Source organism: Canis lupus, chromosome 31 (genome assembly GCF_011100685.1).
Source record: "Canis lupus familiaris isolate Mischka breed German Shepherd chromosome 31, alternate assembly UU_Cfam_GSD_1.0, whole genome shotgun sequence".
In the NCBI taxonomy this organism is placed as follows: Eukaryota; Metazoa; Chordata; class Mammalia; order Carnivora; family Canidae; genus Canis; species Canis lupus.
The window spans coordinates 15,125,162-15,140,713 of record NC_049252.1 but is presented as its reverse complement, the minus strand read 5'-3'; the positions used below and the strand labels follow the sequence as shown (position 1 = coordinate 15,140,713).

Genomic DNA, 15,552 nt, shown 5'->3' with positions numbered 1-15,552 from the left:
TCACTTTCCTCACTTATAACTTTATAAGATGGTTGTGGAGATTACATTAATACATCCATAATAACTTCAGAACAGTAGCCTGCACATAGTGAACATTCTATCAATGCTAGCAGTTATGTTAAAATATAACTGGCAGGATTGATTGGTCCACCTCATTAGATGTAAACTATTTACAAGAGCATGGACTTTCTTGTATAATCTTGAAGTCCATATGTTCTTTCCACAGATTAAAAGATTCCATATATCACCTAAAATATAAACAGACAGTATTTTTACTTTTATAACATTGATTAACATTATTTCTTTTTACAACTAGAAAATTACTTAATTCTGCATTTAAAAAATCACACATTTTACTACTTATCTTCAAATCATACAATTTCTCCTTAACTGTCCTTGTTTGCTCAAGGAAGTATTATACACAAGGAGATTCAGTTCTCTCAACAAGCCATGATACTTTCCACTTCCTTTCCCAGATCTGTGGTAGATTTTTCAGTGCTTAATCCTTTGGCTTGGATTTTCTTTTCTGTTTTCAGTTTTTGTTGTTATTTATCTGTTGTTTTGTTTTTTGTCTTCTGCTGAGAATCACACTATTCAGTCATAATAAATTCCTAAGTCACTATTTTTAAATAAACTTGAATCTTACAGTTCACAATTTTACAGTCTCACAACCACAAAGTGATTTCTTATGCTTTTTTAAAAATACCAAAAATAGGAAAATGCCAACCAACACCAAAAGAATTTTACAAAGATTTCTATATATTTACTTTTCAACTTTTTCTTTTGTCCACATAAAATAGCTGATGTCATATAATAGCTTGTATTTTATAACTTGACAGAATGTTGTATGATGTTACATGAAATTTTCCATCCATCCATTTAGGATTAGCTTATTCTAGCTCTCAGATTTCAAAAGCAGTAATGTAATGTTAAAAATTTCTTTAATCTCCCTACCCTCAATCAGTGCTTCTGGTCTACAAGGAATGAACGACCTACCAAGAGGAAAAGGACACATTCTAGGAGTAGTTATCTTATAATATGGTGTCAAGAGAATCAAGTAACTAAGTATATAGAAAATCTAAGAAAAATCAAAGATTGTGAAAATAAAGTGTTTTTTTTAACACATAATATACATAGTAACTGTAACGGGGACACAAAAACTAGTGAGGCATGGCTCCAGGTTAATACCCTCGGTAAGATTTTAAACTATTTGGAAATGATTCAGATATACGTTAAAGACAACTAATAATACATGACATTAAAGAGAAATATATGAAGTAAATATGCTACAAGAATTAAAAGAGGGGATCCCTGAGTGGCGCAGCGGTTTGGCGCCTGCCTTTGGCCCAGGGCGCGATCCTGGAGACCTGGGATCGAATCCCACGTCGGGCTCCCAGTGCATGGAGCCTGCTTCTCCATCTACCTATGTCTCTGCCTCTCTCTCTCACTGTGTGCTTATCATAAATAAATAAAATTAAATTAAAAAAAAAAGAATTAAAAGAGCAAACTGAGTAATCAAGAAAAGCAAAAAGACATATTCAGGAATATTAAAAGAAGCTAGCTAATTCCTACAAAAGAAGCAAGAAGCTTAAAAGATGGTGGAATAGTTTGGATGATGGAATTCACTATAGGCCACTGGCACCACACATATCATTTGCCTGGCCATGTTCTGATCATTTTCCGGAGGACATAGCATGTAATGCACATATTTGAAATTCACCTTTACTGTATTTAATAGGGGAAATAAGACAAAAAATAGTAGCCATTTGTCTGAATTGGAAGTTTATAATTCAAATACATTCATTTATTTCCTTAAAAATATGAAAAAAATACTAAGAATGCAGCTTAGGTATGAGTATTAGAAATACAATGTCTTTCTAAAGGAATCTATGAAGGGTTATGTACAGGTATTTGAAAATAAGAGTCGACTTTAAACATGAGAGATGATCTACTCCCATTTGATCATTTCAGTTTTGTACAATGGCCTCATACAGATCCAGTTATGAATGTTCGGTGTTCATTAGCCAATGCAAATCCCATTTCATTTGAGAAAACTTTCTGAGATTGTTTTTTGTCTAACATCAATTCCCATGTTTTTCACAGCCACAGCTTGTGACGGAAAATTTTTGTTGACTGGATCTTCTGGGTCCTTCCAGGCTGCTCATTACCCAAAGCCTTCTAAATCAAGTGTTGTTTGCCAGTGGATTATACGGTAATATATCATCTTCTATTCCCTATTATTAAGTCATAACATCTTTCTCTGATACAGTAACTCCTACCACCTTCAGTAGTCTGTAGTTTAACTATCATTTTCACTGGTTATGAAGCAAAGTCTTCCCAACTGATAACTTGTCCAAGAAGTTTCTCTCTCACTCTTCACCTATAAAAAGGTGTTCTGTCCTATTGATAATACTGTCTAATAAATGGGGCCACCGTTGGGCTCTGCAGCAAATTTTTCCCCCTATGACTGGCACAGATGAAGTGTTGCCAAGGTGAACAGCACATATTTATACCTATCTGTATATTACAAGATATAATATTCCCCATCACTTGCATTCTGGCCACAGGGGAGTTCCTTTCTCATTATGCCAGCATCTGTGTGAAAATCTCCTCTGATGTGATTTGGTCATAGCATATTAAGAGCTGGGGACACCCTCTATACACATTCTTTTTTGCCATATCTTGAATAACACTAAATCAGTTACCATGTATTTGATCTTCAAGCTCTTAATTCAATTCACTAATTCAATTATTGTGATGATCCAAATAATCAAGCTGCTGAAGGTTGATAAATCTTGATGTTTATCTAAAGCCTTTTTCACACAGGAGTAGTACCTGATGTTCCTCCCCCATATTCCAAAGGAAAATTATTGGTACTTAAATAAATAAAAGTAATACTGAAATAAACTCATCACAACTTTTTTTTTTATTTTTTAAGTACAGGACTTGTCATGGTTTCAAATAAGTTAAAAAGGAGTATAAATCTCAAAAAAAGAAAAAAATCATCTTAAGTAACTAATCATTTTCCTCCATAGAACATATAGAATAAATATTCTATGGAATACTCTGTGGTAAATGACATTTTAGTTAGTCCATTTCTCTTAACAACTGGATGGGATTATGGTTTTCCAATCCAACCCACTATATGATAGTTTTAATCATTCTGATGATTCACTAGAAAACCAGGGAAATCAAGACAACACCTGATTAAAGAAGGTTATAAGGCAGTGTCAAACAAGTTCTTTCCAACCATATGATAGAAATGGTCCCATAAAGATGCACAGTGTTGTTTATTTGTGGAGACATCCCAGAGATGAGGTGGGATATGAAGGGATTATTGTTCTAAACACATTTACTTGACATTATTCAGGGAAAGAAGAACATCCTGTTCTCTTTAAATAATTTCTATTTTGGCGCTCAACCACATGTAAGTTAAGTTTTCATGCTCTAGACAATATGTTACTTGTGTGCCAAAGACAAGATTTTGTATTAAAAATGGTAGCTCACTTGTCAAGTGAAGAATTCAACGATTTGGAGGTGTATTATTTCCAATATCACATCAAATTTAAAAAGAAGCAGGGCAGCCCCGGTGGCGCAGCGGTTTCGCGCCGCCTGCAGCTGAGGGCGTGATCCTGGAGACTCTGGATCGAGTCCCATGTCAGGCTCTCTGTATGATGCCTGCTTCTCCCTCTGCCTGTGTCTCTGCCAATCTCTCTCTCTGTCTCTATGAATAAGTAAATAAAATCTTTTAAAAAAATTAAAAAGAAGCATTTATAAATGGCTATTCGCATTGTTCATAAGTAAAATGAAAAACAGTCTATTCCTTACTTAAAATGTCAGCTGAAAGCTTTAGAAAAATCTTAAATTACTTCATCTGAAAATGGAAAGAACATGAATTCTAAATTACTTCTTTCAATATTTGGAATTTCATCAATAGCAAATAAAAATAATTTAATTGTTAAATCTACTGCTTAATAAAGCTAGGTCAAATTTATAGAAGAATTTATAAGCAGGACACAACAAACTTTTGCCATAATAGTAGTGTCATTTATGTAATAATCACACTATATTAATTAAATTCACCAGTAATACAGAAATGATTTGTAAAACCAAATAATCCAAATATTACCCTAAACACAGTACTTCAAGATGAAAGTATGATCTAATTAATCATATAAATGACCTAAGTATGTTTTCTTCTTAAAACTGATTACTACAATAGTGATGCATTGTCCTTGATAACTTGTTTCTCCTAATGGTGATCAAAGTAGGGGTAAAGATAATGTTTCCTTCAAGATTTGAAGACTGTTTAAATAGTGGAGAAATGTCTAAAGTGCAATTAAACCATATTTGGGCTAGATAAGCCCATCCTTGGAATTAAAACTACATTTAACAGAGTCTAAAATAGTAAGAATGTAAGCACTGGACACTGTATGAGTTCAAATCTACACTCTATAGATCCAAAATGTGTGTTCTCAGGCAAATAACTAAATCTCTTTGACCCAAAATGTATTCATTCATAGAGTTAAAGATCTCTAAATTCAGAAGCCAAAGTAATTATTAAATGAAGGAGTGAATGTAACGAGCTTAGCCCCATATTAAGATATCAAAAGAGTAGGCTCTAAAGAGATTAGCTATTGATACAAAAATGCAATATGCATAAATTATATTTAGTAAAATATCCATTCCCTTCAAAAAGACATAAGATAACCATGCCTAATATTATAAAACACAGATATTATATTTTTAATTAGTCATATTTATAAATGATGACATTTTATTGCAAGTAAGTTGGCTTTTCTGAATCAGAAGAAATAGAAAACAGTATTCATTAGTTTCTCTCTTCTACATTTGACATTATATTTTTTAAAAAGCAAAAGAATCCTGAAAATTAAAGTTCCTAAGGAGCTTCTCTTGTGTCCTTTGGTTTCGTAGCTTAAAAATATCACATGAAGAATAACTCACTAGATTTCTGCCCAAAGATGCCAATATTTTAGTTAGAAAAAACAGAAATCACCGCTGAAGCCTGCTTCATTTCTTTGTCCTCTGTCTTCTTAAAGCTTTGATGCCAGAGTCCCTAGAGGGTCTCACTAGCAGGTTCACTCGCCCATCCTTGAACTGACCAACAGAGGCAGAATTTGTATAAATGGCTGCCACTATTTGCCCATAGATCACAAGATCTTTTATGTAGAAAATCATCAAAATACACGCACTTATACACACATCAACACACAACAAATGAAAGAATTTAGCAAAGTTACAGAATACAAAATCCATGTAAAAAATCAGTTGTGTTTCCATACAATAACAATGAACAATCCAAAAAAGAAATTAAGGAAAAAATCTCTTCCCATACATACATACACATAACACTCACATAACACAAACACCACATTCACCCTACATATAAACAACACGTATACAATTAATACCACAAAACCACTAGATCCACATCAAACATATACCACACAATTATACCACATGTGCAAAAAAAAAAAATAGGGAGAAATCTTCATAATACTGGTCTTCAATTACTCTAAAAACACAGGCAACTAAAGAAAAATAGACAAGTGGCATTATATCACATTTAAAAACCTTCTATACAACAAAGGAAACAATCAGTAGAGTGAAAAGACAACCTATGAAATGGAAGAAAATATTTGGAAGCCATATATCTGATAAAGGCCTAAATATCCAAAATATGAAAAGAATTCTAAACACTGAATAGCAAAAAACAACCCAATCAAAAAATGAGCAAAAATCTCTAATAGATATTTCTCCAAAGAAGGCATACAAATGATGAGCAGGCATATGAAAAGTTGCTCAGCATCAACAATCATCAAAGATATGCAAATTAAAATCACAATGGCCATTATAAAAAAAAAACAGAAAATGATAAATGTGGGTGAGGATGTGGAGAAAATGGTGCCCTGTGCATCGTTGATGGAATGTAAATGATGTGGTCACAATGGAAAACAATATGGAGACTCCTCAAAAAATTTTAAATGGAATTACTGTATAATCCAGCAATCTCATTTCTGGATATTTATCCAAAAGCGTTGAAATCAGAATCTCTAAGAGATATTACACTCTTACAGTCAGTCCCATTGCAGCATTATTCACAATGTCCAAGAGACGCAAACAACCTAAATGTCCACTGACCAATGAATAAGTAAAGAAAATATGGTACATACATATAATGGAAATTATTCAGCCATTAAAGGAAGGAAATCCTGTCATATGCAACAACATGAATGAACTTTGAGGTCATTATGCGTAAGTGAAATAAGCTCTTCACAGAAGGACAAATAGTCCATGATCCCATTTATATGAAGCATCTGAAGTATTTAAACTCATAGAGACAGAAAGTAGAATGGTGGTTTCCAGGGAAAAGGAGAGGATGTAATGGGGATCTATTGTTCAAGGAGAATAGTGTTTCAGTCATGCAAGTTGAAGAAGTTCTAGAGATCTGCTGTACAACATTGTGCTTATAGTTAACAGTTCTGTATCATATACTTAAAAATTAGTTGTCAATCTCATACTCTGTGTCTTTTAATCACAATTGGAAAATACATTCAAATTTTAGAATGCATAGACTTGTAACAACCTGTTAAGAGTATAGTAATCTATTTTTTGCTTTAATTTAGTGTAAATCCAGGACTCTCCATTAAACTGAGCTTCGATTATTTTAATACATTTTATACAGATGTATTAAATATTTATGAAGGTGTGGGTGCAAGCAAGATTTTAAGAGGTAAGTTAAAACAAATATACAATTATCAAAAATGAAAATATGTGGTAAACTCTTTAAAGCAATGTGTGTTCAGTTTGATTTTAAACTATGGACTTGAACTTTAAGTTACTGAAAGGAAAAAGCAAACCTGGTTCTCATAAAATTAATAATCTTAGTAATAAATGGTTACAATTTCACATTATCCTCTTCTACTTAGGTTTTTAAAATCATGTGGAGGGCAGCCCGGGTGGCTCAGCAGTTTAGAGCCGCCTTCAGCCCAGGGCGTGATCCTGGAGACCCGGGATCGAGTCCCACGTCGGGCTCCCTGCATGGAGCCTGCTTCTCCCTGTGCCTATGTCTCTGCCTCTCTCTCTGTGTCTCTCATGAATAAATAATAAAATCTTAAAAATTTTTTTCATTAAATCATGTTGAGTTTTCCAAAGAAATAGAATTATGTCTTGGGTTACCATGCTTTCTTTGTTACTCCCCATTAAGCAAAATTCAGACAAACCCTGAAAACCACTTTTCTTGACTCACAGAATGTCTTCTACTTTCATTTTGCAATCTAATAGTCTCTTGCAGGACTACTCCAAATAAAATGGGTAAAACAATGACTAGCCCAGGATGTAGACTCAGAAAATGGTAGGTGTAGGTGGTATGGCTCTTCTATAACCATTTTGTCATTATGTACGTGGACACTGATGAAAGCTAAGAAGTCAGGGAATGAACTAATACACATGTGCCCACTTCACATTATTTGTCTGGTCTCAAAATCCATGGACCTACCATTCTGATACCCACAAAAGTAGGAGTGGAGTTCCAAGAGGAAATAAAATAAGGATGAAGAAGAGGATATAAAAATGGAGTCCAGGGAATAACTAGTTTTCCTTCCATTTTGGAGAGAGAGTCAAGTGTAGAGCTGACATAAAGTTGCAAGTGACACCTGTTTCTCAAGTTTATGTAATAGCTGCATTCTTTAAAAACTATTTTGGCTCTCAGATTGTGCTCCTGAATAATGAAAAGTGAATCCTATCTAATAAGTGTTTTTCATTAATTAATCAATTTGAGAAATATTTAAGCATAAGATAGGTACTTTGTTTTGAGTAGTATTGTGTAACATTGACTATACTGAGTGTTTTGTGTGGCTATTCTTAGTATTTTCAATAAACCTGCAAAGTAGGCACTACAGGAGAGGAAAATGAGGTCTAAGAGGTTAAATGACCACAAGTCCATGGAGCTAGTTAGTGTTAGACGCAGAAATGAAACTTAAAACTCTCTGACTTCAAATACAATGCAATTACTCAATGTGTTTTAAAAGCTCCAAGTACAAATATAATAGTGAATATACATAAAATAGATGAATTCATAGTAAGTCACATTTGGCTAAACCAAATGAGCCAGCCATTTGATAATCTGCTTATTTCTGTGATTATAAGTCAAGTTCCTTAAAATTGTAATAAATTAAATATTTACATTAATAAACAAATAAGCCAAGTAATATAAATTTCTCCAAGGGCTAATGTGATATTAATAGTAAATTTAAGCATATGCTAATGACTTGCAATATGCAAAATAGTATTCTCAACACTTTAAGTTAACTCAATAAATGCTCCCTCAAACCATATTATGTAGGTGCTATTATAATTTTTCTTCTATAGATGATGAAAACAAAATTCATAGAGGCAAGTTGTCTAAAAGTGACAGATGTAAGTTACCCTCATGTTCCTTTATTCCTCAAATACCATGATTTGCCTAAATGCTATTCTAACTCATTTTCATATGCTTAGATTATCAGTAATTCATAAATAAATCTTAGAATCACCAGGCATACTGATGTGAATAATGTACAAATGACTATCATAAAAAATCAATACAGAAATTAAATATCCAAATAGACAAAAATCTATGACAGTGTATTTAAATTATAACAAATAGGTAGTTGTTTAAATTTTAAGGTCTTTTTGAAATATAAATCCATTTTAAAGTTTTGAAAATTAAATATTATAATCATAACTTGAAAATATAGGAGAAATGACATTGGCTATTAAAATTACATTTTAAAATAAAAAATAATACCTTTTTTTAAGAAGGCAACAAATATCTTACCTCCAGCATCTAGCACAGTGCCTGATATATTAAAAACTCAGTATTTGTTGATTTAAATTTAGACTAACAGATTTACATATCACGGTATTATAGCATGTAATACATGAAGATCAATAGCATTGCTCAACTCTAAAGCTATTTTATTTTTATTTTATTTTTTAAAGATTCTATTTTTTTAATTTTTTAAGATTTTATTTATTTATTCACGAGACACAGAGAGAGAGAGGCAGAGACACAGGCAGAGGGAGAAGCAGGCTCCATGCAGGGAGCCCGGCGTGGGACTTGATCCTGGGTCTCCAGGGTCATACCCTGGGCTGAAGGTGGCGCTAAACAGCTGAGCCACCAGGGCTGCCCTAAAGCTATTTTATTTTGTAATAATGCCAATACTTTAATTCTTGATTCATGGTCCCATCTTTTTCTAAATATTTTAGCAAGCTCCTTTGAGAGATATATAAAATGTTTACTTCTAATAAATTCCAATTCAGAATATATTTCAAATATGGTTGTTATTTTATTACATTGAAAATATATAGATCACTTTAATTAAATTAGGAAAATTAAGATTATCTAGAGAAATTAATAAGAAAATTAAAGTATCCAGCACCATAAAATAATTACATAACTGATTAGAGGTAAGTCAATATAAACAAATTCTAAAGGAATTTTCCATCATTTTTACATATAGGGATGCAAAACTTCTTCAACTGGTAGAAAGTGTCAGAGTAGGATGATCATCACATAAAGAAAAATGATATAGAATGCAAGAGTATCTTCTCCAAATAATTAGTGAATTGAGGTTAATCAGAATAGAATAACAGGAGAATTTGTTCAAAAATATTTATTTAAGTTTCAGTGATGAAGGTATAATATTCAGTTCAGTTGTACTAATCTATCAATATTGGGTCTGGAGGTGGTGGAAAATGTAAGTATGTTCATTTATTTTTTTGTTCAGAAAAATACGTAGACATTTTTAATGCATTCTCAAGGAAAGACAACAAAAATAGCCTGGGTGAGCACCCTGGAACTGATTTTGAATTGTCAATCCCAGAAAATATGTTCCTGAGTATATAGTTGTCATGCCATTCTTTATATCCAGTGCTTAGCTGTCACTCCATTCCCAAAGGACTGCTAACAACATATCCCTAATATGGTAGCCTAACATTTTAAAGGCATGCTTTTACAACTGAAGCACACAGAAGTGTGTTTAGATATAGCCAAAGATACAGAACACAGTGAATCTTCCTCAGTTGTCAACTTATCCTACAACAAAAGTTATCATATTGTGAATATGGCATTAAATAATAGATGCAACTATTTTTCAAGGTAAAGCATTTTTATAAACCTTGTGCTTTTATTAAAATCCTTTTGCATAACTTAGAAGTATTTATCACTATGGAAACAAGCATTAGCTTAAGGTATTCACCTTCCTAGAGCCTCTTGAAGATTCTCCAATTATGGTGTTTGGGAAAATTAGGAATTACTTCTTCAGTATTCCCATGGCATTTCTTTCATAAGAATGGGGTAGGGGTTTTTTGTTTGTTTGTTTGTTTGTTTTTAAAATAATGCATCAGTCCAAACTTTTCTAATAGGGGAACCTGGCTATTTCTTCTCCATGCCATCAGCACTTAGCACCATACCAAATTCAGTGAGCGCTTAATAAAATGTGTTGAATATATTAGAAATCCTATACAACACACAAAGATAAAACTCTGGTGGCAAAATTCCTACTCTTATAAGTTAGTTAAAATAAATAGTTTTAAGCTAGATCTGTTGAATCATACTCTAAAAAGTCTGTCATTCTTGCCCATTGTCCTTTAAAATGTCCCTGCATTTTTTTTAAAGATTTATTTTTATTTAATTATGATAGACATAGAGAGAGAGAGAGAGAGAGAGAGAGGCAGAGACACAGGCAGAGGAAGAAGCAGGCTCCATGCTGGAAGCCTGACGTGGGACTCGATCCCGGGACTCCAGGATCACGACCCCGGGCCAATGGCAGGCGCGAAACCGCTGAGCCACCCAGGGGATCCCCATGTCCCTGCATTTTAATCATGCTTTCCTCTTTCATAAAACCTATTAACTGGCTTTACGGTTAGAAGACAAATGCTGAATCAATCCACGTTTAAGTGTGACTACTTGGCAAGTTTATGCAAATTAATATCTATAGAAGTGTTGAGTTTTTAATAGTAGACTGGATTTTCTTAAGGAAATATTCTCTAAAAAGTCATTATCTTATCTATTAAAAAATCACCTTAATTATTAGGTGGTTGTTCTGTTTTTCAACTCAAAACCTGACTCTTTAATGGAGGCTGACTTATTACTGTATTTACTCAGACTGTAATTCATGCATCCAAATATTGACTGAAATTTTCCTATATTCAGACACAGGGACAGAGGCACAGAAAGCATCATATAATCTGTTTTCAGGGCTTACAACCCAGAAGGAGAAATGGAAAAACAATAGCTATATTCACTGAGCATTTACTATGCACCAGTCACTGTATCATATTACTTATTTAGTCTTTATTACAAATGTTTATGGGAAATATTATTATATAACAACAGAGGAAACTGAAGAACATAGAAGTTTAGTAACACATGCCAGGATTAAATCTCATGCTGACTCTGGAGTCTCTGTTCTTAATCACTACCCTTTCCTGCCTTCCCAAATGCATTAAGATACATGCCTTCCACTGTTACTATGGTTCTGGGACACTTTCTAGTCAAGGATTTGTTAAAATCTGATGAAAGCTTTACAAAGTATCTACAGACACAAATATTCTACATTTCCAGAAGTTTATATTTGTCTGTTATGTGTAGCCATGTTAATGGACCTCAGAATAGAAACCTCTGCACCTGTAGACTAGTGCAATAACATTAGACAACATGGGGACCACATTACAACCATCAAGGGTGCCACTGAACCAGTAGCCACATTTAAATCCAACCGGAAACCACTGTCTCAAAAAAATCCATTGCTATAAGAAAGAAAGAAAGAAAGAAAGAAAGAAAGAAAGAAAGAAAGAAAGAAAGAAAGAAAGAAGATACATTTTAAAGCAAAGTTTTTAGAATATTCACACACGTTAAGTGACTAAATACTGATTGACTACCAAGGTTTTCAATATGAGAAGCATAAGGTAGTACGCCGGTGAGAAGAGTCTAAATAACCAATGTGGCTCTTCACAAGAAAATACTGAAAAAACAATACAACAACACAACATTTTTTGGGAAAGAGCAAGATGTGAATCCACACTTATTCATGTTCTGTTACATTCTATTGAAATTATCATGCATATATGACCTTTTTTTTGCTAATTTCTGTATGATAAGCACAGAATTTTCAATAGTTCATAAAACTATCCTTTTGGGGAATACAATAACAGTGGTGCTTTGTTTCCCACCTGTGAATGTGGTAATTTTCATAACCCGAATATGATACCCAGTTCAGATTGTCAAACTAAAATACTAAATCATTATTTCTTACCTTTTTTTTTTCTTATCATCCCCACTAAGAAAGCTTTTCAGCCCTTTTCTTTCATAATTGCTCTCCTCATAAAATTTTAGGTGACCTGATATCCTGGCCATCTGTTATGTATTGTATATATATCTGGGCTTTATATATTTAAAAATTAAGGTAATTTGGGACACCTGGGTGGCTCAGCGGTTGAGCATCTGCCTTTGGCTCAGGGCATGATCTCGGGTCAGGGGATAAAGTCACACATCGGACTCCCCGTGAGGATCCTGCTTCTCCTTCTGCCTGTGTCTCTACCACTCTCTCTGTATCTCTCATGAATAATAAAAAATCTTTTAAAAAATTAAGGTAGTTTGGCTCTTAACAACCAATTTTTACCCCCCTTGGAGACAATATCACCCCCCTGAGAATGTATTGCTAAATTATAAATTTTTGTAAAAGCAAATTTCATATAACAATAATTTGTAAATCCTCATAAAAGTACTTCACATGCCAAGCACTATGCTAACCCTAGAGAATCAAAAATCTGGGAAAATACCTCTTATTTGGCTTAGATTCAAGATAGAAAAAAATGATAAAATCATTATAAGATTCTGTAGAAACAGTCTTTCAGTCACCTAGTATTATTTTAAGGTCCTACAGTTATATGGGTAAACAAGCAAAGAAGTATTCTGGTTCCTAGTATTGTGATCAGTTTTAGCCATTATTCATGAGAAATACCTGATAGAGCCAAAATTTTAGTTTTATAACTGCTTAACTTGTGTGTTTCTTACAGGAATTTTCTCAATAAAGGAATACATCTTTTTATAAGTGTATATAGTGTTGTATAGCTCATAATTAAAAATAAAAATAGTTTTTTCAAACTATAAATATGCATAATAATTTGAGGTTTTCTAATGCTTAGAAGAGGCATTTCAAGTAAAAATTAATCATGACTAATGCTTTTATTAATGAGTGGTATAAAATTGATAGATCAACTGATAAAACAATAAATTAATAATAGGTGGACAGATGGATAGATTAACTGATAGATGGATAAATGGATAGATATGTACATATGATAGTCATTCTTTTTTTTTTTTTTTTTTTTTTGTAGCGTCTCTCTGGGAAACCAATCCTGACACAATTAGGATCTTTTCCAACCAAGTTACTGCCACCTTTCTTATAGAATCTGATGAAAATGACTATATTGGATTTAATGCAACATACACTGCATTTAACAGCACAGAGCTTAACAGTAAGTACTGTTTATTCTTTAGCCTTTGAATCTTCAGATGCTTTAATATTGTAATGGAATGTTAAAAGTATCAAAACCTAACATTTTAGAACAAGGTCATAATTTGTTTCATATGCAAGTTCTTTAATGAGTCTCTCATGTATAACTCTCTTTATTTAATAATTGAAAAAATTGGGAAATTAGAAAATAGTTCATGTTCTTCAAAAAAACCCCAACCGATTTGACAAAAATTACAAAGTTTATGCATAAAAGTAATTCTGAGAATATTCCACATCAACTTAATTTTGACCCAAGTATTAAATTTAGTAAAAAGAGGAGAGAAAAATATGAAACGAAGTTTATGTGGGTAAACCAACAGAGGTAAGATGCAATACAATAAGAACAAGGAGCTTGTTTTTGCTAAAGCCCTACTAGGGAATAGGAAGCACGTAAATTTAAGACAGTTGGCAATAAAAAGCTGTTTTCATTGTTTTTTTAACTAAGTGGAATGAAACAAAATTACAATGAATTTTAAAAAAAGACTGTGTGCCTGACACTTAATTATAAGTATATAGAGTTGCATAGAGGAAGGGAGGAAAGAATAAAACAAGATGAAATCAGAGAGGGAGACAAGCCATAAGACACTCTTAACCATAGGAAACAAAGTGAAGATTGCTGGAGGAGAGGGGGTGGGAGGGGTGGCATAACTGAATGATTGGCATTAAGGAGACATGTAATGGAATGATCACTAGTTATTATATAATCACTAAATTCTACCACTGAAACTAATAGCACACTATATATTAATTGAATTTAAATAAAATTAAATTAAAAAATAAATGTATAATACTGTATAAGACTAGATTTTCAATGCAATTGATTACAATTGGTCACACTATGGACTAAATTTGAAGTGTGTTTTCTTTTTTTAATTCACAGATTATGAGAAAATTAACTGTAGTTTTGAAGACGGCTTTTGTTTCTGGGTCCAGGATCTAAATGATGATAATGAATGGGAAAGGATTCAGGGAAGCACCTTTCCTCCTTTCACTGGACCAAATTTTGACCATACTTTTCACAATGATTCAGGTATAATTCATATATAATTCAAAAATCAAAAAGAAGGTGGTATGTGGTTTCTCTAGTTTAATGTGAACAGTATTATATTCAAGACAGTTTTTTCAAAGTTTCTTTTTAAAAGAAAAAACAGGGGCTCAGCTGTTTGGTGCCTGCCTTCGGCCCAGGGTGTGATCATGGAGTCCAGGGATCGAGTCCCACATCAGGCTCCCTGCATGGAGCCTGCTTCCCCTCTGGCTGGCTGGCTGTCTCTCTCTCGCTCGCTCGCTCTGTGTGTCTCTCAGAATAAATAAATAAAATCTTTAAAAAAAAAAAGAAAAGAAAAAATAGGCTAATAAATGCATTTAAATGAAAATGGTAAATAAATAGGCAAGTTAAAGTGAGTAATTAAAAAAATTTTTTTTACCCTATATATTCATGAAACATTGAAAAGTACTGAGTCCTTTACAGACAAAAACACTTGGGTTGTTGCCCTAGATCTGCCACTTACTGTTTCCTAATTGGATTGTAGGAGGCGATTAACTTTTCTGAACTTTGGTCTACTTTGCCTTGATTTCATTTTCTGATTATTTATTGCTGTTGTAGAGAAATACAATTGATTTTTGTATATTGGTCTTGTACCCTGCAACTTGTTTATTAACTCTAACAGTTTCTAAAGACTTTCTTAGAATTCCCAATATACAAGATTATGCTACCTTGGAATAAAGATAATAGATTTACTTCTTCTGGGATCCCTGGGTGGCGCAGCGGTTTGGCGCCTGCCTTTGGCCCAGGGCACGATCCTGGAGACCCGGGATCGAATCCCACATCGGGTTCCCAGTGCATGGAGCCTGCTTCTCCCTCTGCCTGTGTCTCTGCGCCTCTCTCTCTCTGTGACTATCATAAATAAATAAAAATTTAAAAAAAATAGATTTACTTCTTCTGAGGAGCTATCTTAGTCTGTTTAAGCCT

General features: G+C 33.3%; 1 protein-coding gene across 1 annotated transcript in view; it reads left to right on the top strand.

Annotated features, from left to right (window-relative positions):
* TMPRSS15 (transmembrane serine protease 15) overlaps positions 1 to 15,552 on the top strand; it is a 118,053-nt gene that overhangs the window by 26,710 nt on the left and 75,791 nt on the right. Inside the window, exons 7-10 of the mRNA XM_038581118.1 lie at positions 2,104 to 2,212; positions 6,648 to 6,754; positions 13,405 to 13,545; positions 14,464 to 14,613. Of these exons, the coding sequence (XP_038437046.1) occupies positions 2,104 to 2,212; positions 6,648 to 6,754; positions 13,405 to 13,545; positions 14,464 to 14,613 (507 nt within the window). The remainder of the gene's footprint in view (positions 1 to 2,103; positions 2,213 to 6,647; positions 6,755 to 13,404; positions 13,546 to 14,463; positions 14,614 to 15,552) is intronic.